Below are 24,324 nucleotides of genomic sequence, written 5' to 3'. Positions count from 1 at the left end.
GAGAGGTAGAAGGTGACTTCCAGCATATGTGGTGGACATGCAGTAAGGTGAAAGGCTTTTGGGAACTGATTTACAATGAGCTTAAATTTTTTTTGAAATATACTTTTCCAAAAAAGCCTGAAGCCTTCCTGCTAGGAATAACTGGCAAAGAAATTAAAAAAGAAGATAAAAATTTATTTTTATATGCCACAACGGCCGCAAGAACCATGTTAGCACAAAACTGGAAAATGGAGGTAATACCTACTATAAGTGACTGGCAAGTCAAGATGATAAACTATGCTGAGCTAGCTAAAATAACAGGAAGATTAAGGGATCAGGACGAACAGAAATTTCATGACAATTGGAACAAATATTTGACGTATATAAGGACTAATTGTAGAACTTTGACGACACTGGCGGGACTGGAATAACTCTAACAGCGAACGACTAATAAGTAAAGGAGATAAAATACGTGATTTCAGAATTTATCTGATACTTACCAAAGGAGTGGAGGGAAGTCTAAGGCTCGGTGGAGTTTAAAACAACTATGTAATATATGTATGATTCATGGACTGGATATGACACATGTAATTTATGTATTATACTTTGTATTTGTTTATATGTATATATAATGATAAACCAATAAAAACTCATTTGGCAAAAAAGAAAAAAAAAAGAAAAATCACCATATTAAGCGAAGGATCTTGAGGGGTCAAATTAAAGAGATTTGTCTGTTTCGTACAATGTTATTATGTTTGTCAACAATGAGGAATACCATATTGTCTTACGCTGAATCTAACCAAAAGACTTTATAATCTGAACAAAAGAAGAGAGACATTGCATGTTATTTTGTATTTCATGAAAATCTTTAATAAAAATTAATTTTGTTAAAACCAGCGAAGAATACAATCAGTTGCTACCAAGGTCTTTTCAAAGATTTTGGTTAATATAATAATTCTTCCTGTCTATGCCTCTCTCCACTGACATGTATTCCTATGGTGAGATTAATATGAATATATTTGGATATTGAGTTCTCCCCTTTTTTCTGTAAGTACATTCATGCGGGACAGAATGGGCCCTTTGCCTGACCCAGCAGTTTCTTCTTATGTTCTTATGGAAACTTCAAGTCAAGAGGCAGTCTATCTAGATTCTTGGGGTATTTGGCAGCCAGACTTGTCTGATGTTCTTACGAGGGCACCAGGTTGACGAAGGCTGAATTAGATACTGGAGGTGGGGAGATGCTATTCTCTGGCTCCACTCCTTCTAGCAGTCCGTCTATTATTGCTAGTGTTGTGTGATTTGTGTGTAGGGGTACTGCTGCCTTGTTTGCTTTTAATTCTTTGAAGCCTTTTAGCAGACACATCCCCTCCTTTTGAAGTTTTACATACCGTATTTTTCGCTCTATAAGACGCACCAGACCACAAGACTGGTTTTTGGAGGAGGAAAACAAGAAAAAAATATATTCTGAATCTCAGAAGCCAGAACAGCAAGAGGGATTGCTGCGCCGTGAAAGCAGCAGTCCCTCTTGCTGTTCTGGCTTCTGGGATAGCTGCGCAGTGAAAGCAGCAGTCCCTCTTGCTGTTCTGGCTTCTGGGATAGCTGCGCAGCCTGCATTCACTCCATAAGACGCACACACATTTCCCCTTACTTTTTAGGAGGGAAAAAGTGAGTCTTATAGAGCAAAAAATGTGGTATATATAAAAGCCTAGCAAGCGATGATTCCTTCCTCAGATATCCCCCTTGCTTCTCCAACACCCCCCTACACCCAATTCTCTTCCATGTTGTGATATTGGGCCTGCCCAATCCTGCAAAGGTGCTTCACCCAGAGCAGGGATTCCAATACAAGCGAGGAGAGCCCTGGGCTCAAGCCTGACTTCTTGGCCGATATGAGATTGGACAGCACCCCCTAGGGAAATCCAGCATCGCTATCTGCTGTGATCAGCAAGTAGATTATTATTTTTACCACTACTCTCAAATATCCGAGTGCTTCCGAGTGCTTCATGCCCCTAATCTCCCTCCTCACGCTAGAACTCTGTGAAGCTGAATGTTGGATGGTTCAGGACAGAGAAAAGAAAGGGCTCTTTCATAGTTAAACCATGAAACTTGCTCCTGCAGAAGACAGTGATGGCCACCAAATGGGATGGATATTGGGTGTGATCACGTTAGTCATGCTCAGAGTAGATCCCCTGCAATCTGAAAAAACAGTTAGCATTTTAATGTGCATTTTTTGTAATTTTGTATGCAATTCTACTTAATATGCATGTTTGCAAGCCTCCCAGAGTGGCCGGGGAAACCCAGCAAGATGGGTGGGGTATAAAGAAGTTAATTTAGGCGGAAAACCCTGGGCTGTTGTCGTTACAGTGTTGACAGCCGGCTGCCTATAAAAGCAGCCCAGCTGAGCTTTTTGCTGTTCAGTTCAGTTCCAGCTTACTTATAAAGAAATACTTGGAGAAATCTCTGTGTCATCTACTATGTCCATCCACTACTTAATACTGGTGACGAGGATGGGATAGGATAGACCTCAGAGCACAGCCAAATTCAGACACTCAATGAGCAAAATCACTGAACAGACCCAATTCAGAGCTGACCGTACTCGCTGGAGCACTGTGTTCCATCCATCGCCCACCACGTCGACATCAGAACCATGGCTTCACTCGTGCCTTTACTGCCATTCGTCCCTGCCTCTGAATCATGGGACTCATACCTTGCTCAGTTCACCTGCTACCTCCAAGCAAACGAGCTGACGGAAGGGTCAGAGGAGCGTAAGCGGGGCCTATTCCTCAGCCTCTGTGGGCCCGAGGTGTTCGAGACGGCCTGAGTTTTGGTCGTGCCACTAGCAGTCCAGGCAGCGCCATGGGACGTGCTAAAAGAGAAGCTTAAAAACCACAACGCTCCAAAGCTGTCCAAAATTGCTGTCCGCCATGCATCCTACCATCGCAACCAGGCAGAGGGGGAGTCAATCAACAGCTACATTGCCGCCTTCCGAAAGGCTGTACTGCAGTGTGAGTTCCGAGACTTAGACCTGATGGATCGACTGGTCTGCGGGGTTCAGGACAACTGTCTGCAACGGCGTCTCCTCGCCAAGCCAGGCCTCACACTGCAGAAGACCATTGAGGAGGCTGCTGCCTCAGAAGCTGCTGAACTCTCCGCCCAGGAGATTTGCAAGGACAGCAGCCCGCATCCTGCTAAGAAGCCAATCCCAGTGCACCACGAGGAGGCCAGCAGTAACGAGGCATCCCCCAGCGAAGATGATGACATGCACCAGACGAAGTGGGAGCACGGGAAGTTAAAACAGAGGTCCAAGGACAGATCAGAATGTGCTGGGTGTGGAGGCAATCATTCCCATAACAAATGTCGATTCAGAGACGTCATCTGTCGGCAATGCTCCAGAAGGGGCCACATAGCTAAGGTCTGCCGATCGGCTCCGTCTGACAAGCCCCCTTCACCGTCTTGCAAGTCCAAGTCTTCCCCCCGGTCTGCCAACGGAAGCTGTTTCGCCCTCACCAACTGCCACTGCTCGTCCGGATTCATGATTGGCCAAACCAACTCGCCTACGCGTTGCAAGCTACACATCACTGTGCTCATCAAAGGAGCTCCGTGTGATATGGAGATTGACACCGGGTCTGCCTTGTCCGTCGTATCCTGGAGCACCATCAAAAGACTCGTGCCCAAGCTGTCCAAGAGGCAACTCAACCCACACCTCATACATTTGAGAGAATACCACGGAAATGACATCCCCATGGTAGGCGTCGGCCAGTTCCGGGTTGCTTTCAAGAATTTTTCGTGCCTGCTCAGACCAGTGGTAGTCGAAGGCTTATAGCCTAGCCTCTTAGGGCTAGACTGGTTTGATGCCCTCGGCCTGGAAGTCACCGGCATCAACTGCATCTCCTTTAGCCTTGATCCGCAGGTCGCCCCCATCAAGCTAAAGCCACGCCGGGTTCCGTTCGCTTTCAAAGCTAAGGTAGATGAACAACTTGACAAGCTGATCGCACAAGGCATTTTGGAGGTGATTGACCACGCCAAGTGGGAAACCCCCATCATCACGCCTGTTAAGCCGGATGGGTCGGTAAGAATATGCGCAGACCTCAAGTGCATGATCAACAAGGCGCTTCAGCAGCACGCTTATCCAGTTCCCGTCGTCCACCACCTGCTGCTTTCCCTGGGTGATGACAAAGTCTTCGCTAAACTGGACCTTGCCCAAGCCTATCAACAGCTGCCCGTTGAGGACACCACCGCTGATGCTCAGATGATCGTCACCCACTGAGGGGCGTTCCGGTGCCACTGGCTGCAATTCGGGGTAAGCGTGGCTCCTGGCATCTTTTAAAGCCTCATGGAGCATCTCCTGCAGGGGCTTCCAGGTGTGGTGCCGTATTTCGATGACGTGTTGGTATCCACAGCATTCGCACTGTGCTGACCAGGTTCCAGGAGGCCAGACTCAAGGTGAAAAAAGAACAGTGCCAGATTGCCGTTCTGCAGGTGGAGTTTCTGGGCTACCTTATCGACGCCTTCGGTCTTCACTCGACTGCATCCAAGATCCAGGCCATTCAGCAGGCCCCGGTTCCAAAAAGCAAGGCGGAGTTGCAGGCGTTCCTGGGGCTGCTGAACTTCTACAACATGTTCCTGCCTCACAAAGCAACGCTAGCCAAGCCTCTACACTGCCTCCTCAGCATGAAGGTACCGTGGTCCTGGGGTCATTGGGAAGCTACCGCCTTCAACACAGTCAAAGCCCTCCTCTCATCGGACAGTGTGCTGGTACAGTACAGCGAAGCCAGGCTGCTGGTCCTCGCCTGCGACACCTCGCCCTTTGGCATCAGCGCCACCCTCAGTAATCGGTTTCCATATGGTAGGGAAGCACCGCTTGCCTACTTCTCTCAAACGCTGTCTCCCGCTGAACGGAATTACAGCCAGCTTGACAAGGAAGCACTGGCTGGAGTAAAGAGGTTCCACGAATACCTCTACGGGAGAACCTTCAACCTCATCACTGACCACAAGCTGCTCCTGGGCCTCCTCGCCGGTGACTGACCAACTCCACCGGTCCTCTCGCCATGCATGCTGCGATGGACTGTCTTTCTGGCAGCTACCAGCTCGTCCATTGCCCCGGAAAATTGATGGGCCACGCCGATGCTCTCAGTCATTGCCCTCTTCCAGCGCTTGTGGAAGACCCGGCTCCTGCTTCATCACTCCTCCTAATTCCTAATGAACCATGTATTCAACTGGGTGTGGAGGGGGTGGCTGGAAGCGTCTGTCACACCAGAGTTCCAGCCGTTTGTAACCAGAGAGCACGAGCTCTCGGCTCACTGCGGCTGCCTACTGTGGGGAGACTGAGTCATGATTCCCCAAAGACTCTGCCACCCGGGATAGTCAAAATGAAGGCGTTGGCTTGGTGTTACATCTGGTAGCCTAACATGGACAATGCCATCAGTTCTTGGGTTGACTCCTGTCAAGCATGCCAAGAGTCAAGACCTGCACCACCGGCAGGGAGATGCCAAAGGCACCCTGGTCGAGAGTGCACATCAATCTTGCTGGCCCCTTTCACAGCCAGACCTTTATGGTAGTGGTGGACGCCTATTCCAAATGGCTGGATGTGGCCCTGATGCCCTCCCCCACTACCGAGGCCGTCATCCGGGTGCTGCGAGGCCTTTTTGCGACGCATGGGTGTCCTGATGTTCTCGTCTCGGACAACGGACCTCAGTTCATGTCAGGCACCTTTGAAAGGTACCTCTTGGGGCTAGGCATCCACCATGCCCTAAGGGCACCATTTCACCTGGCCAGCAACGGCAGGCAGAGAAAATGGTGCGCTCAGCAAAAGAGGCACTGGCGCGCCTGGAACAGAGGGACTGGCATGAGCGGGTCACTGAATACTTGCTCGTGCAGCACATCACCCCTCATGTAGACACAGGGTGGAGCCCGGCCGAACTGCTTATGGGCCGCCGCCTCAGGTCTCCGCTTGACTGGCCGCACCCGGACTTTGGTGTGGCCGAGCCCCCAGGCTGTACTAACGCGCCACGGTCCTTTATTCCGGGGAATTAGGTTTTTGTCCAGAACTTTATGGGGGACATTCCTTGGGTGCCACCCACGGTAGTGGGAGTCACGGGGCCCTGTTTGTACCAGGTGGCACTCAAGAACAGACGCTGGTGGCGCCGGCACATAGACCAGCTAAGGTGCAGGGTTGGGGATATGGACACAACCGCTGTGCCCCCAACTGTGGCCCCAGCTAATGTGGACGCTAATGGAAGGCGAGGCTCCACCTACATCTTCCTTAAAACCTGCAGGCGTGGAGCCGAGCCAAGCCGTTTCAGTGGGTCTGCCTGGCTCTCCAGAGACTCGGACCACTGCCATACCTGACCGTCCACCGAGTCCGCTCGTGGTGGTTTCTTTGACAGCAGGGGAGCCAGGGAACTCGGGCTCAATGCCAGATTTGGTCACACCACACTCCCAGCCAGAATCAGGTGGCCACCCAGACTCTGGAACTGGCCCTTGGCGGTCCGGCAGGGTTTCCAAGTGCCCAGCTTATTTAAAAGACTACGTTCACCGGACAAACTGCACATGTAAAGCTGTATGGTGAATAGGGTCAATAAATATGTGATGGTGAGTCTTACGGACAATATAGTTGATAGTGAAACAGTTATGCCTGCAAATTTGTAAAACTGGAATCAATTTACATATGTGCCTTACTGAATCAATAAGGGTATTGCTGTATGGAAGGGAACCACTATGCTTGTAACTATGCCTTATCTCGGTGGGGAGGGGTGTTATGTATTGAAGTTCTCACCCTGGCCACCAGGGGGTATTGTGTATATAGTTTTCACTCAGGTCCATGTAAGTTAATTTAGGTGGGAAACCCTGGGCTGTTGTTACAATGTTGACAGCCGGCTGCCTATAAAAGCAGGCTGGCTGAGCTGTTTGCTGTTCAGTTCAGTTCCAGCTTACTTATAAAGAAGTACTTGGAGAAATCTCTGTGTCATCTACTATGTCCACCCACTACTTTATTATTGTTATTGTTATTGTTATTATTCTTTCTTGTAATGTAACATATTTTTGTATGCCATTTTCACTAAAATATCCACTTTTAATCACACTTCCTCCTAATGTACTTGTTCTTTTGTAAATTATTTTTTTTGATAACTGCAGCACAAAATTAAGAGGATTTCAAAGGATAGCTGTGTTTTCGTTTGCATGTAGTTTTGGAAGTGTGAATTACTTAGGTTTGCATTACAATATGGGGCGTTGGGTGGTCCACCATTTTGTCTACCGAACCTGTTTCTATTGTCTTGTATCCACTTGGCATAGAAAGGCACTGAAATGTACCGGTAGGTGCCTTCACAGCCTCTTCCCAAGCTCACAACCCCAGCCTGGGTCGAACTTGAGCTGGCAAACTAAGGCTCTCCCGGAGTCACCCTGTGGAGAAAGATTTGGGAGATAGATCCCACAATGACACCAGAGCCAAACAAGGTAAAGGAGATGGAATAAGTGTATCAATCAGGGATGGGGAACCTGAAACCCTCCAAATGTTGTTGGGCTTCACCTCCCAGCAGTTCCATCCAGCATGCTCCATGGTCAGGGATGGTAGGAGTTGTTGACCAGCAACAATGGAGGGTCAGAGGTTACCAGTGTCTGGTTTAAATCTTTAGTATCTCCAGCATTTACTGGCGAGCTAGTTCTAGTGATTCTGTTAGCCTCTGCCCCTTCCCACAAAATCTGGGCCAATGGTCTAACTCAGTACAATGGTACCTTGGTACTTGAACGGCTTGGCTCCTGAACAAATCGGCTCCTGAACTCTGCAAACTCGGAAGTGAGTGATCTGGTTTGCGAATGTTTTTCAGAAGCCAAATGTCCGATGTGGCTTCCATGGCTTCCAACTGAGTGCAGGAAGCTCCTGCAGCCAGTTGGAAGCTGCGCTTTGGTTTTTGAATGGTTTTGGGAGTCGAACGGACTCCCGGAACGGATTAAGTTCGAGAACCAAGAAACCACTGTATATACATGCATGCAGGATGCAGAAAGAAGAGGAAAAAGCTGAGCAAAGCATGAAGAAATGGAGGTAGTTGAAGCAGACAGAGATAGTACATAAAAACATTCTCTTTCTCTTTGTGTATACATACAAATATTAAAAGAGAAAAGAAGAAATAATCATACAAAGAATAAAGCAATAAAACTATTGCAAGTATTTTATAATAATTTATTGATAATTTTAAAACTCTGAAGCATCACAAATAAAAGATCAAATGACTGAAGAAATTCAATTTAAAGTTCATAACTTATTATGTTTTGTCCCAGGGGCTGAATTTATCTACCACTTGTTTCCACTTCATTTAAAAATGTCAATTAAAAACATTAATTTTCTTTTAAGAATGGAACGACAGGCACCACTTAAAATAAATAAAAAGGAATTGTGGACATTAAATCATCACTTTCAGTATCAGTGTAAAAGTCTGAAATATCGTAGCTTCCAACTGATGTCCATGGATGGAAAATTCTCAGCTTCTTCTCCAGGTGACAATCCTGGGGTTCTTTGGGTGTAACAGTAAGATGTCCAGGTTAGAGTGTTGGACTAGGACCTTGGAGACCAGGGTTCAAATTTCCAGCCAGCCTGTGGGTGACCTTGAGCCAGTCATACACTTTCAGCTGAACCTACCTCACAGGGTTGTTGTGAGGATGAAAATGGGGAGGAGGAGAGCCATGTATGTCATCTTCAGCTCCATGGAGGTAAGGTGGGATCAAAATTTAATAATAAATGCTTAAGCTATGATCAAATGGTTAGAAAGGAAGTGAAATGTGACAAGGCTAATGCCTGTATTAATCAGAGAGAAGTAGGGGTAGGTTTCCCTGGATCTACTGCATGTGGTGATTTAAACAGAGTCCTCCAGCAGCCTAAATATTCCCGGAAATTATAGGTAAGATGGAAAGCCAATAGATTGGTTTTTCACAGAAGGGCTAGCAGAAGAGACACCAAAGTGAATGTCACAACAAGGGCGTTGTGTAGTTGGTCACTTTTGCCGCCACTCCCATTTCTACCACTCATCTTGTCTTGGATCCAGTTGGCATAGAAAGGCACTAAGGTGTAGACACCAGGGTGGTTTCTTTCAGCACAGCCATTTCCCCAACTTACAACCCCAGCCTGGGTCCAAACTCCTTCAAGCTGGCAAACCAAAGGTCCTCCAGAGTCACCCTGTGGAGAAAGAGATGGGAGGTAGCAGAGGATCTACGCTGAACACTCTGATATCAGACTCTGAATCTTGATTGGGTGAAGCAGCTGGAATCAGTGCAATAATCAGGGATGGGGGACTCCACCTCCCAACAGTTCCAGCCCATGGTAAGAGGTGTTGGGAGTTGTAGCTGAGCAATATCCAGGCTCATCCACAAACTAGGCTTGTCCTGCTGCTTTTGCCCAGGAAAACCTGCTGTTTACCACTGAATTGGTAAACACTTTTAAAAACATCTTTATGCGCCCCCTCCGCCAGATTGTCCAGAGCTTTGGGCTGGGTTTCACCAATATGCTGATGACACCCAGCTCTATCTGCTGATGGACAGCCACCCCAACTTGACCCCGGACGCACTGACCAGATGCTTGGAAGCTGTGGCTGGATGGCTTTGTGGGAGCCGACCGAAATTAAATCCTTCAAAGACAGAGGTCCTCTGACTGGGTCGGGATGGCATGGGGTTGGGGGACCAACTCCCTTCTCTTGCAGGGGCTCAATTAGTGCCAGTGCCTTCCGTTAAGAGTTTGGGTGTATTCCTTGACACCTCCCTTTCCATGGAGGCGCAGGTTGCAGCAACAGCCAAGGCGACATTTTCCCATCTTCGCCGTATCAAGCAGTTGGTCCCTTCTCTTTCCCACTCCGACCTGGCCACAGTGATCCATGCAACAGTCACCTCCAGGCTTGACTACTGTAACTCGCTCTGTGAGGCTGCCCTTGAAACTGTCCCAGAAACTCCAGCGGGTGCAGAATGCTGCAGCGAGGCTCCTCACAGGGAGCATATTCATCCAGTGCTCTACCAACTGCGCTGGCTCCTGGTGGAGTATAGGGTCAGGTTTAAGGTGCTAGTTTTGACCTTTATAACCCTATGATGCCTAGGACCCTCGTACTTACGGGACCACCTCTCCTGGTATGTCCTGCAGAGGACCCTAAGGTCCATGAATAAGAATAGCTTAAAGATCCAGGGCCCTAAGGAAGCCAGACTATACTCCACCAGGGCCAGGGCTTTTTTGGCTGTGGCTCCGACCTGGTGGAATGCTCTGTCCCACAAGACTAGGGCCCTGCAGGACTTGATCCCCTTCCACAGGGCCTGTAAGACAGAGCTATTCCACCTGGCCTTCAATTTGAATTAGCCTGATCCTCTATTCTCTTTCCCCTTCCCTCTTCTATAAAGAAATCCTTTCTGGGACCCCACATTTAAATTCTTCCCTGGTCTCCTTGCTGGCCCTAGTAGGACCAACTTGGCCAGTTAGCCCTGGTGATCATTTGATGTCTACTGACTGGCCCCCCCCCAATGACCCCTGAATTTTTGAATGTTATTGATATTGATGCTGCATTTTATGTTGTATTTTATGCTGTTTTAAAGTCACATTTTAATCAATGTTTTATATTTGCTGTTAGCCGCCCTGAGCCCGGTTTTTAAACTGGGAAGGGCAGGGTACAAATAAAAATTTATTATTATTATTGGAATGGAAGTCCATTGGTTTTTTCTGCGGATTGATGTTAGCGGTAAACAGTAGGTTTTCTCAGGGAACATGGCAGGACAGACGAAAAACTGCTCATGCCTCAAATCATGGGACAAGTGGAAAACCTCTTGGACAAGCAGAAGTGTGGACGAGTTCCCAATGTCTGGTTTAAATCTTTATCTGTATTTGCCGAAATGGCGAAAATGACAATGAAGATCAGAAACCAAGAAGGCAATAAATCCAATAAAGAATGGGGGGAATTTATAAGTTACCTGGGAGAACACTGTAAAGGGAGGATTTTAACAACACTTTTAATGTAACAAGAATTATGGTAAGAATGAGATTTTAAGGAAAAATAGAGAACATTACTATGATGCAGTTGAAAAAGATTAACAATGGAACCCATGGAGGGAAGTCCAAGGATTCAGGGACTACTATATGTTTATGATTATGATTTTGGTTTGAATGTAAATGTTAATTGTAAAATTGAATAAAAAAACCTTTAAAATAAAAAATCTTTATCACCTCATGCATGAATGGACAAGATAGTTCTAGTGATTCTGCCAGCTTCTGGCACCTGCAATATTTGGGGTATTGCCCAAAGAAGCAGCATCACAATATTTAAGATGAAACAAAAGCAATAACACTTTGAAAAATGGGAGAATCTGAAAAATAGTCTCCCTAGCTAGAGTCAAATTAGTAAGCAATGCCTAAGTACTATATACACACAATGTAAGTTCATACATACAGTAATAACATAAGGGATTTTCAAATGCCATCACACCAGAGTCTGCCTTTGTCTACCACCTGCAATGACTGTATGAAGAACAGGTCATGGAACAACCTACCTGGCAGGAATCTTTCCCACCTTCTGGGTAACCAGCACAGATCATATCCTGCTTGATAGGATCCCAGCCCAGGCCTAGCACTGGGCGACTGTTATAGAGAATATTGCAGATTTCTCGAATTATGAGTGGCACCTTGACTTCCTGGAGGGTTCGTGGATCTGGCAAAGGCACTGGAAGAGAGAGAGAGAGAGAAATGGACAGCAGTCATGGAAGGCAGAGGCAGAATAATTCAAGTGCATTCAGACACATACACTTTTAGCAGTGAGTGCATGGTGGGTGTGCACTCACTACACCTCAGAGCATGAGATGTGCAGAAGGCGGCAGTGGGACATCATATTTCACTCAGGGGTGGCATGTCCCAATTTGGCTCCTGAGGGAAAACCGGAACGTGCCAGTGTTGCTGCCACCCCCTGCCAAATCCTCTGTTACCTGGGTAACACCAGTGATGGCAGGTTTGGGCGAGGTCTCATCAGATCTCATTGGAAGCCACTGCTTTTCTGCCAGTAGTGGAGTCTGTGGGGCACTTGCAGGGGTGCTACCTCTTAGTGTTCTGCTGCCTGAGGCAGCTGCTGCAGCCTGCCTCACCGGTGGGCCGGCTGGGCTTCCATTACACCTAAGAGCAGCAGGTGAGCTTTGGAATGAAAGTCAGATAACATGGCTGTTTCACATCTCTCAGGGCTTGCCAGCTGAGGCACCTGCTTCACTCTGCCTAATGGTGGAGTTGGACCTTGGGAAATTAAAAAAAAAACTGCATTTTTAAAAAAAGAAATCCTCATGAAAATCCAGTCGCAGCCCAGTGCAATTTTCTCCTAATATATGCATGCATTTTCATTAACCCATGCATTTTTATACAGACTTTACCCCAGCATATGTAAGCTTTTCTGTACACATTACTTGGCTGCAGAACTGCATTGCAAAATTCAGAGAGTGACAATGTTTTCATTTGAGTATGGTTTGGAGAAAGTGTAATTTAAATGAAAACAGAATTAAATTTCTCTCCCATTTGTACTGAATTTGCTTCCAGAGTGTCAGCATTTTGTGGGAGGGATTCAAGCACGTACCAAAATGTTTGCAGTTTCCAAGTGCAGTATGATCACATCTTGCACAGGGGTTCAGTTCCAGGTGCATGGATTTTTTTGCATGCACAAAAAATGCTTATACCTAAACCCTCGGAGCTGCCCCATAACCAAATCAAACTGAATGCTCAAGAAGGACTATAATTCGGGCCTTCCAGATAGCATTTTTATTGTGCATTCCTGAGGATTTGTGCTCATGAAGGTCTTGGGGCAGTTTCAATGGGTTCCACTTTCAATACTGCTTGCGTCTGCAAAAGTTTTGGGATGAATCAGGATGAGCCCCAGAGTCTGAATGAGCCTTTTGAAGAACACCCCTTACCTCCATATTGAATATTTCCCCATCCGGTCACCCAGCAGGATTCGTTCAAAAGGAACTGTGTAGAGGACTCTGGCAGGCAGATGGGGAGGATGTAGTTGGTGAACTTCACAGGGGACTTCAGCTTAATTAAAGCAATATCTCCAGTGGATCCACTCAAGCCATTGTAGTCAGGGTGGAGGATAATCTGCTCCACGTCAGATATCATTGCATTATCTGAGATGTGTGAGAGTTGATAGGCACCTAGGAGGACATTGTACTGGAACATGGACCCCATTCTGTGAATAGAAGGGCAAAACAAACAAACAAACAAACAAACAAACAAACAAACAAACAGATGGATCTGTCAATACTGACTTTTGAGTTCCTGCTTGTCACCCTAACCCTGGACTCCCCAAAGAACTATAACTCCAAGAGCTCAATTCCCTGGGAAGAGGGATGGATTTAAAAAAAAAAAAAATTTAAAAGAGGGATGGATTTTGAAACCATTCTGAGAACTGTAGTTCTGTGTGGGGAACAGGAGTCTCTTAACAACTCTGAGCACCTGTAACATACTACGGTCCCCAGGGGTTTTTTTTTTTTGGGGGGGGGGAGCCATGACTGTTTAAAGTGACATGGTTCTGCTTTGAATGTATTGTACACCTGAGACACCAGATAGCTGACAGGCAGGCAGAGGATATTAGCCTGCCCTTGAGCCGTCTTTTAGGTGATGCTTGATAACGGCTGCACAGCAATAACCATCAGGTACTCACTTTTTGTAGAAGCAGTGAGCTGCTGAGAGCACCCATTGCTCAGCTATGAGGGATCCTCCACAAATAGCATAAAGGTTCTGTAAAATGCTGACCTGCCAGGGCCATGACCCATTTGAGGCTGGTTGACCACCAACAATTCGTGGAGAGTTTATTGGTTGCCCACACCCTGTGAAGGATGAGGAGAAAATGAGAGGACTTGCTGTTATGGTTTGCAGCACAGCCATGTTGGAGCTCTTTTCATCTGTTTTTAATATTCAAAACAAGATTTCCAGTTATCAATTTTGATAGATTTAGTGAGCATTTAATCTGGTAAGTAAAACTGACTTACTGTTTCTTAACACAACATTTATTGCCCAATAATTTCTCCTTGGAACATGTGGCCCAATGCTGTGCATGTTTATCACAAGTAAGTCTCATTTTGTTCAATGAGACCAAGGACCCAGCTACACGTGGTGTTAAGTATGTGGTTTGCCATTGAGTGCAAGATCTTTTGTTCACAGATTTCCAATGTGGGCTCCTAGATCTGGATTGGGACCTTGATGTGTGCATTTCGGAACTTAAACCATTTAGCCTCACCACAGCCATGATCAGGATCAGGCCCTCCTCTGCATGGAGGAGAGGTTACCCTGCAGAACCAAAGTTGAGGGGGAAAGGCTTAGTTAGAGTGCCCTTCCCTGCCACACTGGGGTCCCAATTAACACCACTTGTACTTTGGCCTTAATTCCCATGTAAGTGATAAGAACTTTGAAAAAATTACTGAAGAAGTGAACAGCGAACAAAAGTTTTATCTGATAAACCAATATTCTCTAGAATATACCAATAAAAGCTAAATGTAAATCTTGAGAACATGGAACACTTAAAAACCTCTTTCCCCTAAACATAGGGCTATGTGTTTGTGTGTGTTTCTGATTGCTAAATCTTGAATTTTTGAATTATTTCTGAAAACTCAGTTGGATTTTTAATTTTCCATTTTAGCATAAGAAGTGCCCTTAGTTAGTCACAGACAGAGAAGGGCAAATTTATCAATTTAAGTTTCTTCCAGTCGTCTAAGTTCAGCTGCACACAACTCTGCACCCCACCCCGCAAAGGCTTTAATGAAAATTCACCAGCATTTAAGTACAATCTCCCCTAATGTAAACATTTTGCAAAGATATTTTTCCTACTATAATACATCTTTGTATGTTTTTGCTAACATATGCATTTATTCACACTTTACGTTAGCATATGCATTTTTCTGCATATTACCTGACTGGAGAACTGCACTGCGAATTCTGGAGAAGGGAGAATTTGGAAGGAGAGCTGTGTTTAATTTCATGTGTTGTTTCAGAAAATGCTAACCAGGTAGGTTCATCTTTAAATGTGATCTGAATCAAATTTCCCACCCAGCTCTAGTCATAGATGTGGCAATGGAATCCCTGAGTTCTGGACTTCTAGCTCTCAGTCCAGAACTTTCTCCACTAACTCTTCTGTCACCAGAGCTGGAAGCAGAACCTCCCAAAATCTTGGGGTTTCAAGTTTCTGTGGGTCAGGGATTAAGATTCTTTGTGTGAGAGGTTCGATGGGGGCCTTCATTTGTTTAGCTAAGTGGGTGGAGTTGCAGGCAAAGTGGGCAAAGGAATGGGTGAGACTGTTATCTTTGTGGAGAAAGGTACATTTCAGCCACACAAAAGTCCAGCGGTCTCTACATTCCCCCACCACATCTTTTCTGGCAAGGAAGAGGCACCAATATGGTTCAAGGATGCTTTCCAAGCAGACAGAACCACTCAAGGACAGTGTGGAGCCTGGCTGGAGAGAGAGATGTGGGCTTTGGAGGGTACATGAAATGGGGAGAGCCTTGAGGACGGACTAGCTTCCCCATCTCTGTTTGTGGCTTGGCTTAATGTCTTAAGGAAGTTGGTTATCTAGAAGACATTGCTTCTGAAAACCACGCAACAGCACCTGGAATGAGAGAAACCTCTTGCTCTATCCTTGTAATGCGCTGGAACCAGCTTGATTTGGATCTACTGTCTTCATATTAATGTGGCACATTAAGAAGTATCTTATCTGAGGTGAGGAGATTGGATAACATGACCTCTGATTTTAGTAGTCCTTGTTTGGTTTTGATCTCCTCGGGTGAAACTCCTGCACAGAAATGCTTCCAATATAACGAATTGCTCTTACCTGCTGTTGAGCTGGCAGCACCTGAGGAAAATGAAAAAGCAGATACTTCAGGTAAGAAATATTGTAGAAGAAAGATACAGCATAGGATTGTATGTAGGAACAAGGGGAAGGGACCTTGTCACACAGGCCAATTCCAGGAATTCATGAATCTGCTTATGTGTGTACCCATTTTTTCTTCCTTTATGCAAGCCATAACCAAAGCAAGAAGCTCCCAATTACCGTATTTTTCGCTCCATAAGACGCACCCCCCTAAAAAGTAAGGGGAAATCTGTGTGTGTCTTATGGAGTGAATGCAGGCTGCACAGCTATCGCTGAAGCCAGAACAGCAAGAGGGATTGCTGTGCAGCGATCCCTCTTGCTGTTCTGGCTTCTGGGATAGCAGCGCAAAGTCTCTTCAGGGCAGCCGGAGCGTCCCTCCCAATGTGCTGAAGAGGCTTTGCGTTGCTTTCGCTGAAGCCAGAACAGCAAGAGGGATTACGTCTGGGATTCAGAATATTTTTTTTCTTGTTTTCCTCCTTCAAAAACTAGGTGCGTCTTATGGTCAGGTGCATCTTATAGAGTGAAAATACGGTAACTGTAGTACCCCCCCCTTTTTTGAGATCCATGTTTTCATGTGAATGTGTCTGCACAAGATATATATCTTGTAAGGAAATGGGCTGGGGCAGAGGCACGAACTTCTAAAGAGGTTTGTGGGGACCTGATGTAATATCCTGATGTCGCATACACAATGTTGTAAGGCACTAGGGAACAGAGCTGAACACCCTCTGAACATGGAGCCCCCCCCCCTAAAAATGCCCCCTGAAAGTGCCATGGCTCCTTGGAGAAGGTGACTATGGGGAGGGGCTTGAAGGAGTTGTGGGGAGATGTGGGCAGTTCAGGTGTGGTGGGTATTCAGTATTGGCAAGCAGTGTGAACGGGGATGCGTTCCCTAGGGCTACAATAGAGCAAAGGCTCTCAGAGCTTTTAGATGCCGCTACTTAGCAGCAGCAGGGGTACAAGAGAAAGCTCCTAGCATAATTCTTCCCTCTAAGTTTAGTAGAGGGCAGGTTTGCCCCTCCACTCTTTCAGTTTAGAATGAGGGACACATGATGAAGCCAGGTAGACTTGACTCTCAAAATCCTTTGCTCTTAGAAATAAGTATTCTGTGTTGTGCTGAGCATGTGGTTTCCTTTCCTCCTCAAAGCAACAATAATTTTTTTGGAATTTGTGTGCAGGAGAAATGCTGTTTTGATAGCTTCCCACCTTTGTATTGCATGGCTTAAAGGTGTAAGATGCATCAACCTTGCTGAGGTTAAAGGTAAAGGTAAAGGGACCCCTGACCATTAGGTCCAGTCGTGGCCGACTCTGGGTTTGCAGCGCTCATCTCGCTTTATTGGCCGAGGGAGCCAGCGTACAGCTTCCGGGTCATGTGGCCAGATCCCCTACAGAAGCTTCTTTGAGCTACAAGGAAGAAATGTAGTGGCAAGCTTTTTATTTAAAATATTTTTATCGCTCCAGATTCCCTTCCTATCTCCTAAATGAAGGCTACATGGAGGGGATTTCTGCATTTCCCAAGCCCTATAAGTCACCTTGCAGTATGGTCAGCTGCAGAAGCCACACAGCCAGCGTGAAAGACACAGTTGCCATGGCTGTCCCTCTTCTGAAGTGTCCTCTGAGTGGTTGAGCACCAGTCGGTTCTGGATAACTGACGTTTTATTTCGGTCTGGATGTCTTCTAGGATCAAATACAGTATCAAGGGTGAAAGGATAATGCTTCCTTCACTGAATCTGGAGATGCAGGACAGAACCCCCAAGTCCCTCAATCCTCTGGATCCTGGCAGCACCCCAAATCGCTGCTGACCTCCTGAGACCTCCTGTCTCCTGCATGCCTTGGGCTATGGTTGCCAAACTTTCTGGCAGTGCTTGAGTGATATTATGGATTTGGAATACTTAGATATAAAGTAGTATGTAAGTGTTTTAAAATAAATCAATGAAAATAAACAAATTACCAATTAATAACAGTGTAAAATAGTTATTAGGGTGTATGGGGTATCAGGGGAGGGGTAATACCCCTAGTGGGGGACAGATGAGTGCCAACAACAACAAAATAGTAGTTGTTGTTGGTATTATTATTAATGGTACTATTGGTGGTAGTTTATCTATAGCCCCATTTATATGCATGGCATTTATGAAGAACAAAAGTCCTTGCCCTGAGCTGCTTTCAGTCTACAATTCAGCACAGAGGAGATAAAAGAGGAAGGGGAGAAAAGGAAGGGGAGAAAAATACAGGGCTCAATGGATGAATCATTTTGATGCATGCTTCTTGCTTTCCAAGACTGTAAATGGCAGCACTCCTTTGAGTTTTTATTTCCTTTGGGGGAGAAAACTGGATTTTTTTTGGTAATATTTAGCTTATTTACAGATATACAAGCTGAGCATAGTACACTTCCCCCTTGCAGCAGGTCTTCCACCTCCCTTTAGGGAGATATTGGCCCCACCAAGGTGTCTTCCCAGCTCTCACTCTTGTTGCTTTTGCATCTCTCCAAAACTGCTTCTTCTCTTCATTTCTGCATGCACAAAACTGTTCCTTAGCTTGATGGAGGGAGCTGGGCATACCACCTTCTCAGAACCTGGGCCAGGGCCTTTGCTTCCTGACTAAAGAACTCCCTGCATGTGGGTGTGTATAAGTGCTTAGTTTCACACTCAAGTTGAGACACCCAGTTTCACACTGAAAAATCGTGTGTTTCTTTCAATGTCAGGGGAAAAACACCATACTGCCTGTGGTATAGTATTATGACACCCCTGAATCCGTGGATGATGGCTCTTGAGGGCAAATGGAACATTCTTCCACCAGCCTCAGCCAGCCCCCACCTGCTGACCTTCCTACTTAATAGCCAGTCCAGGGGCTGGAAGTGCCTAGACTCAGTGTTGCCCTTGCAGAACTCAGCAGGGAGGGTGATGGGAACAAAACTAGAATTATTTGGCCCTGCCTGTCACAGGATCTTGCTCCATCTAGCGTTGGTCTTCACCCTGACTTCCCCTCTATCATTACAATCAGCACCAGCTACCTCTGCTCAGAATACCCTAAGGCATGTTCTAAAGGAAGTGCATAATGCAGAAACTTTGGAGAAGCTAAGCGGTTTTGGAGGGAGACCACCAGTAAATCCTGTTCATGCAATCTCCACCTCCAAGGAAGATGGGGGGAGAAATGAACAAACAAATAACCTCAAAAACAGAGGGGCACTCCCCCCCTTGCCTCTTTTAATCTACTAGAGAGAGAAAAATACTAGGTTAACAGAAAAACACTGACTTTTCCATTTCCCAGTTTCACACACAGAATCATGGCACTCAGCTGCCAAGGTAACTTTAGAAAGGATACAGTGGACTCTCGGTTTTTGAACCTAATCTCTTCCGGAAGTCCGAAACGTTTGAAAATTGAGGATCAAAGGGCTGTCAGCAAGTTCAACAGGAAAAATGGAGAAATTCGCCTCGGAAGCTGTTCGGAAGTGTTCAAAAATGGAAGCATTCACTACTGGGTTTTCGGTGTTCAGCTTCCAAAACGTTCAGTGGCCGAGAGTTCTGAAAACGTTTTTTACCAAGAGTTTTGTTTTTTCTTTATTAATTTTGAATGCTGATAGTTGTCCAAATTCCTTTGTTTTTTCCAATGCTGCTGCAATACTCTCTAGTGGGTTTTCTGTTGTGATTATTAGGTTGTCTGTGAAGGCTCTAACCTTATAAGTCCTATGACCAAATTTTATTCCTTCTATCTTAGTCTTCTCTTACTGCTTTCAAATATACTTCCAAAACTATAATAAAGAGGAGAGGTGAAAGAGGACAGCCGTGTCTTGTTCCCTTAGAAATACTAAAGTGAAATAAAAGAAGGAATTGCAACTACTAAAAGTTGTCCAGATAGTATATCTATAATGTATTATAAAAAATTGGAAGAGAAAATATAACCAGTGTTAGAAGAAATAAAAACAAAATTTTAGAAGGAGGTCAAGTGCCAGAATCATGGCAAGAGGCCCTAATTACATTAATACCGAAACATGGATCCAACTTAGAGGAAATTAAAAATTATAGACCAATCTCCTTTCTAAACTCAGACTATAAATTATTTGCAAAAATTCTAGCTAACAGTTTGAAAAAGATTTTGGCAAGAATAATAAATAAAGATCAGTCAGGCTTCCTACTGGGAAGACAAATTTATAATAACATAAGACTGGTAACAGATACAATAGAATACTTAGAAATGAGACCAGACAAAAAGGCAGCACTGATCCTGGTGGATGCAGAGAAAGCCTTTTATAATGTTTCGTGGGTATTTATGCAGAAAACATTGGAAATGATGAATATAGGCAAGAAAATATGTCATGGTATAAAAGCAATTTATAACTCCCAAAAGGTTAGACTAATTATAAATGGTGAAACATTATACATATACTATCTGGACAACTTTTAGTAGTTGCAATTCCTTTAGCTAATGGGGCTTCCCGCTGCTGCCACGCCGCCGAAACACGATTTCTGTTCTAACCCTGAAGCAAAGTTCTTAACCTGAGGTACTGTTTCTGGGTTAGCGGAGTCTGTAACCTGAAGCGTCTGTAACCTGAAGCGTATGTATCCCGAGATACCACTGTATCCTAATCCTCACTTGGGCTTCCTCGTTCTTAGGATTTTTTGCCAGTTCTTTTACATTCTGTCTTATTTCTTTAAGCATTAGGTTGAAGTTTTGATCTCTGTTTTTCTTTTTCATAGCAGATTGTGGGATGCAGAACCCCCTCATATATGCCTTACTGGCATCCCAAATTATATTAATGTCCATCCCTTGTTTGTTATTAATTTGCAAAAATTCTTCTAACATATCTTTGGCTTTTTAAACTACATCATCATCATCATTCAGGATACTCTCATTTAGTCTCCACCTTTTCATGTACTCCTTCTGTGTTACTTCCAGCATTGTCGGGTTATGGTCTGACATTACTCTGGGCAAAATTTCTGCTTTACTTGGTCTTAATATTATTTTCTTGGAAACCAAAATATTATCTATTCTACCTCCCAATTTTTGGGATTCTGAGAATTGGAAATTGGAAGAAGGTAAGAGGTAACTTCCCACCGTTCATAACCCTATTTCTTTCTTTTCTGTCCAAGTCTACAGAGGTCACACCATTAAAGTCTCCTACGAGAATTATATTTTCATTATTATGATCCCAATTTTTTTCTTCTAAATTCTTATAAAATTCTGAATTCTTACTATTTGGGGCATAATTTCCTCTTTTTAAACACTTGCCACAAACAATTTCCCCTTACAGGCAACCTGTTTATGGAGCATTCATCCTAATTTTTCGGCAGGAAGGTTTGCTGTTACTGTGCTGGGCAGATATTCTCCTGCAATTCCTAGTGCATTTCTCTTCACTCTTATCACAAAAATATATAATTTTGCTAGGAAGTGGGTTTGGTACACACAACCTGATTTTGCTGGTTATGTCATTGAATCCCCCTGCCCCGCAAAATAGTGACAGTCTAGAACCGTCACTCTTTAAACCCGTCTCCTTTTTACACCCCTGAAAGGTGGGGGAAACTTGAGGGATTGATTCCCATTCACCAATCCATCACCTTTTAGCACAATTAGTTGCAGCAGCCACAATACCAGTAAGGAGGGCAAAACAACATACTCCACTCACTTCTGATTCTGCAGTCCTTCTCTGAAGTGTCTTTCAGATGGTTCTTTTCCAACGAATGCTAGTAAATGCTGAACTTCGATCTCAATATACTGTGCTATATAATGTTCCAAATCAAGCGGAAAGGGTGGTGCTTCTGTGCATTTCCTCCTCTTTGGGTTCCTGAGAGTCTCTCTACGTTTTTTTTCAGGACAGAAAAAAAGAAAGGGCTCCTTCATAGTTAAACCATGAAACTTGCTCCTGCAGAAGACAGTGATGGCCACCAACTTGGGTGGCTTTAAAACAGGGCTGGACAAATTCATGGAGGAGAGGGGTACCAATGGTACTAGTCACATGCCCTCATGACTAATAATTTCAGGGTCGTCAGGGACAAGATCTTTCAGCCATCCATAATGGGATCTTGCTATGCAGCCTAAATGGTGCCTTTATGTTCGCCCTCTGCAGCTAATTGTAGCTGCAAGTGGATGGGGTTTGGATTTGGGAAATCAGTGTAGGAGGAAATTCCACAGGGAGATACATAGATCTCCTATACAATATCCACTTTGGCCACTTCAAACAACATTGCCTGTGCATTTCAAACATACAAACATCTGTCCTAGTCTTGCCATTCCTACCTGGTTCCTTCATAGCCGGGTGGAAAAGACTCTGTATTCTAGGAATGGTGGCTAGTTTTATAGGGAAGGATAAATCACCCTTTATAAATATACCAGATGTGTTATTTTATCATGCGGCGTTATGTAGTAGTCACTCCAAACAAACACATTAGTTTCCTGGTTTGAACAACAATAAACAAAATATTTTGATTTTTTAAAATAAAAAAGGGTGTGACTGCATGCAGCATGAGATGCAAAACAGACCATAGAGAAGGAAATGGTTAGAGCAATCCACAGAAGCCATAACTGGGCAAGATATTGGGTGTGATCACATTAGTCATGCTCAAAGTAGATCCCCTGCAATCACAAAAAATAGTTAACATATTAATGTGCATTTTTGCAATTTTGTATGCAATTCTACTTAATATGCATGTTTGCAAGCCTCCCAGAGTGGCTGGGGAAACCCAGCAAGATGGGCGGGGTATAAATAAAATTATTATTATTATTATTATTATTATTATTATTATTAATGTAATATGTTTTTGCATGTCATTTTCATTAATATATCTGCTTTTAATCACACTTCCTCCTAATGTATGCATTATTTGTTTGGATAACTGCAGCACAAAATTAGGAGGATTTCAAAGGATAGTTGTGTTTTCGTTTGCACATAGTTTTGGAAGCATGAATTATGTAGGTTTGCATTAAAATGCAAACTCAACCAACTTTACCCCCTAAGGAGAGGGCACTTGTGAGGCAGTTGCATCAACTATCTGGGCTGTTTCCTCATTCCAAAGCTCTACATAGTTTTATAGAATCCAGCACCAGCTATAAAGATTTGCATGTCAGTATTGCTGCCACACCTACTGCAGTGAATACCGATAGGAGGAATTTATTTCATTTGCTTTTGTTCTTTTACTTCCATTTATTCCATTGTTATAGTATCATTCGACGGCAACTATAGACTTGCTTTGGTTGTATTCAAAGCATTACGTGTAGCCATCGATGGCCAAACAAATAAAGTTCCAGTGTGGTTGGTAACCGTACACACTCGGTCATCCAGCATTGTAAGTCATGTCAGGCCTTCTATTTAACAGGTTTAATGTTAATAATGCAATGGATGGACACAAACCATTCACACCCACTAGCCACAGTGAGGCACCAGGCAAAAACATCCCCCTTCAACCAGGCCTTGGGATGATTAACATTCGATGTCCTTTTAATTATGGTTTTACTTTGGTTTTGTTCTTGTTTTTATTAAGCACTTTGTGTTTCTATTTTGTGTTTTTATGCTGTGATGTGCCCTGAGATCTTTGGATGAAGGGTGGTATGCAAATTTAACAAATAATAAAATTAATAGAAGAAGGAGGAGGAGGATCTGGTGCATTGGTTCTGCACATGCCAGTGCTGTACTGACAACCTAAGGCAACATTACAGGAGGAGCTAACATGGTGCCTATTAGAAGCTTTTGGTCTTCAGCCCTGATGTGCCACAGCCAATGGAGCATATGGAGCATATGGAGGGCACCTCGTTGAATTCCCCATATCACCTCCAGAGTCCCCCATATCATGTATTTCCTGTTCGTCATTCCTTCTTCCTTTGTGTTGAGCTTCTGGAAAGATGACAAGTCTATGGGCGGGGACTGTTTGTTTTTGGCTGTGGTACAGGACCGTACTGTGTTTCCGTGTGCTGCGCTGGCTCGCCAGATGCAGCTTGTCACGCTGGCCACGTGACCCGGAAGTGTCTCCAGACAGCGCTGGCCCCCGGCCTCTTAAGTGAGATGGGTGCACAACCCTAGAGTCGGACACGACTGGCCCGTACGGGCAGGGGTACCTTTACCTTTTACAGGACCGTACTTACCAGGTAAGCAGCATGTCACTTACAGACTCAGATGAATACATATGGTTCTTGAAATTGCACTTCTCAAATAGCCGCTGCTAACATAATTCAATGTAGTTCAGCAGCTGAGGAAATTCCGTGACCTTCTGATCTCTGCTGGAAATTTGCAGCTCAAGGAATGGGATTCTAGTGTTTCGACAGCTGCTCTTTCAGGCAGGGGGTTCAGATAAAGATGGATTTTTGATTGACTTTCCAAAGCAGTCCCTGTTTTATACAGGGAGGAGATTGTGGTGTACTGACTGCCTGGTGGCCAAGAAATATCCCCATCACAATTTTGATGTTGCCCTTTATGCAGTGGAGGACCTTGGAGGCCTCACATGTTAGTGGTGCCCTGTGCGATGCCAAAATGTGGTGGCCTCCAGCCTCTTGCCTTTCATTCTACATCATA

The 24,324-nt window shown here is 44.8% G+C and overlaps 2 protein-coding genes across 5 annotated transcripts in view; one reads left to right on the top strand and one right to left on the bottom strand.

Moving 5' to 3' along the window:
• Window positions 1-24,324, top strand: part of LOC308461606 (serine protease 33-like) — a 326,492-nt gene that overhangs the window by 60,448 nt on the left and 241,720 nt on the right. The gene's annotated exons all lie outside the window — the stretch shown is intronic.
• On the bottom strand, window positions 8,189-21,496 carry LOC308461613 (serine protease 27-like). Of its 4 annotated transcripts, none has more exons than XM_080978674.1 (7): window positions 21,448-21,496; window positions 17,360-17,504; window positions 15,792-15,812; window positions 13,632-13,797; window positions 12,883-13,157; window positions 11,488-11,657; window positions 8,189-9,145 (listed from the first exon to the last, which is right to left on the bottom strand). In XM_080978674.1, exons 2-7 carry the CDS (start codon window positions 17,415-17,417, stop codon window positions 8,900-8,902), a joined length of 936 nt encoding a protein of 311 aa, XP_080834800.1. In that variant the 5' UTR covers window positions 17,418-17,504; window positions 21,448-21,496; the 3' UTR covers window positions 8,189-8,899. The 4 variants fall into 4 exon arrangements, with proteins under 4 accessions (XP_080834800.1, XP_080834799.1, XP_080834801.1 ...); XM_080978673.1 differs by having other exon boundaries at window positions 21,369-21,467; XM_080978675.1 differs by having other exon boundaries at window positions 17,360-17,501; window positions 21,369-21,452.

The sequence above is a fragment of the Podarcis pityusensis genome (genome assembly GCF_964106645.2).
Source record: "Podarcis pityusensis genome assembly, chromosome: 13".
Taxonomy (NCBI): Eukaryota; Metazoa; Chordata; class Lepidosauria; order Squamata; family Lacertidae; genus Podarcis; species Podarcis pityusensis.
The sequence above is the reverse complement of the archived record's forward strand: the minus strand, read 5'-3'. Positions and strand labels throughout refer to the sequence as shown.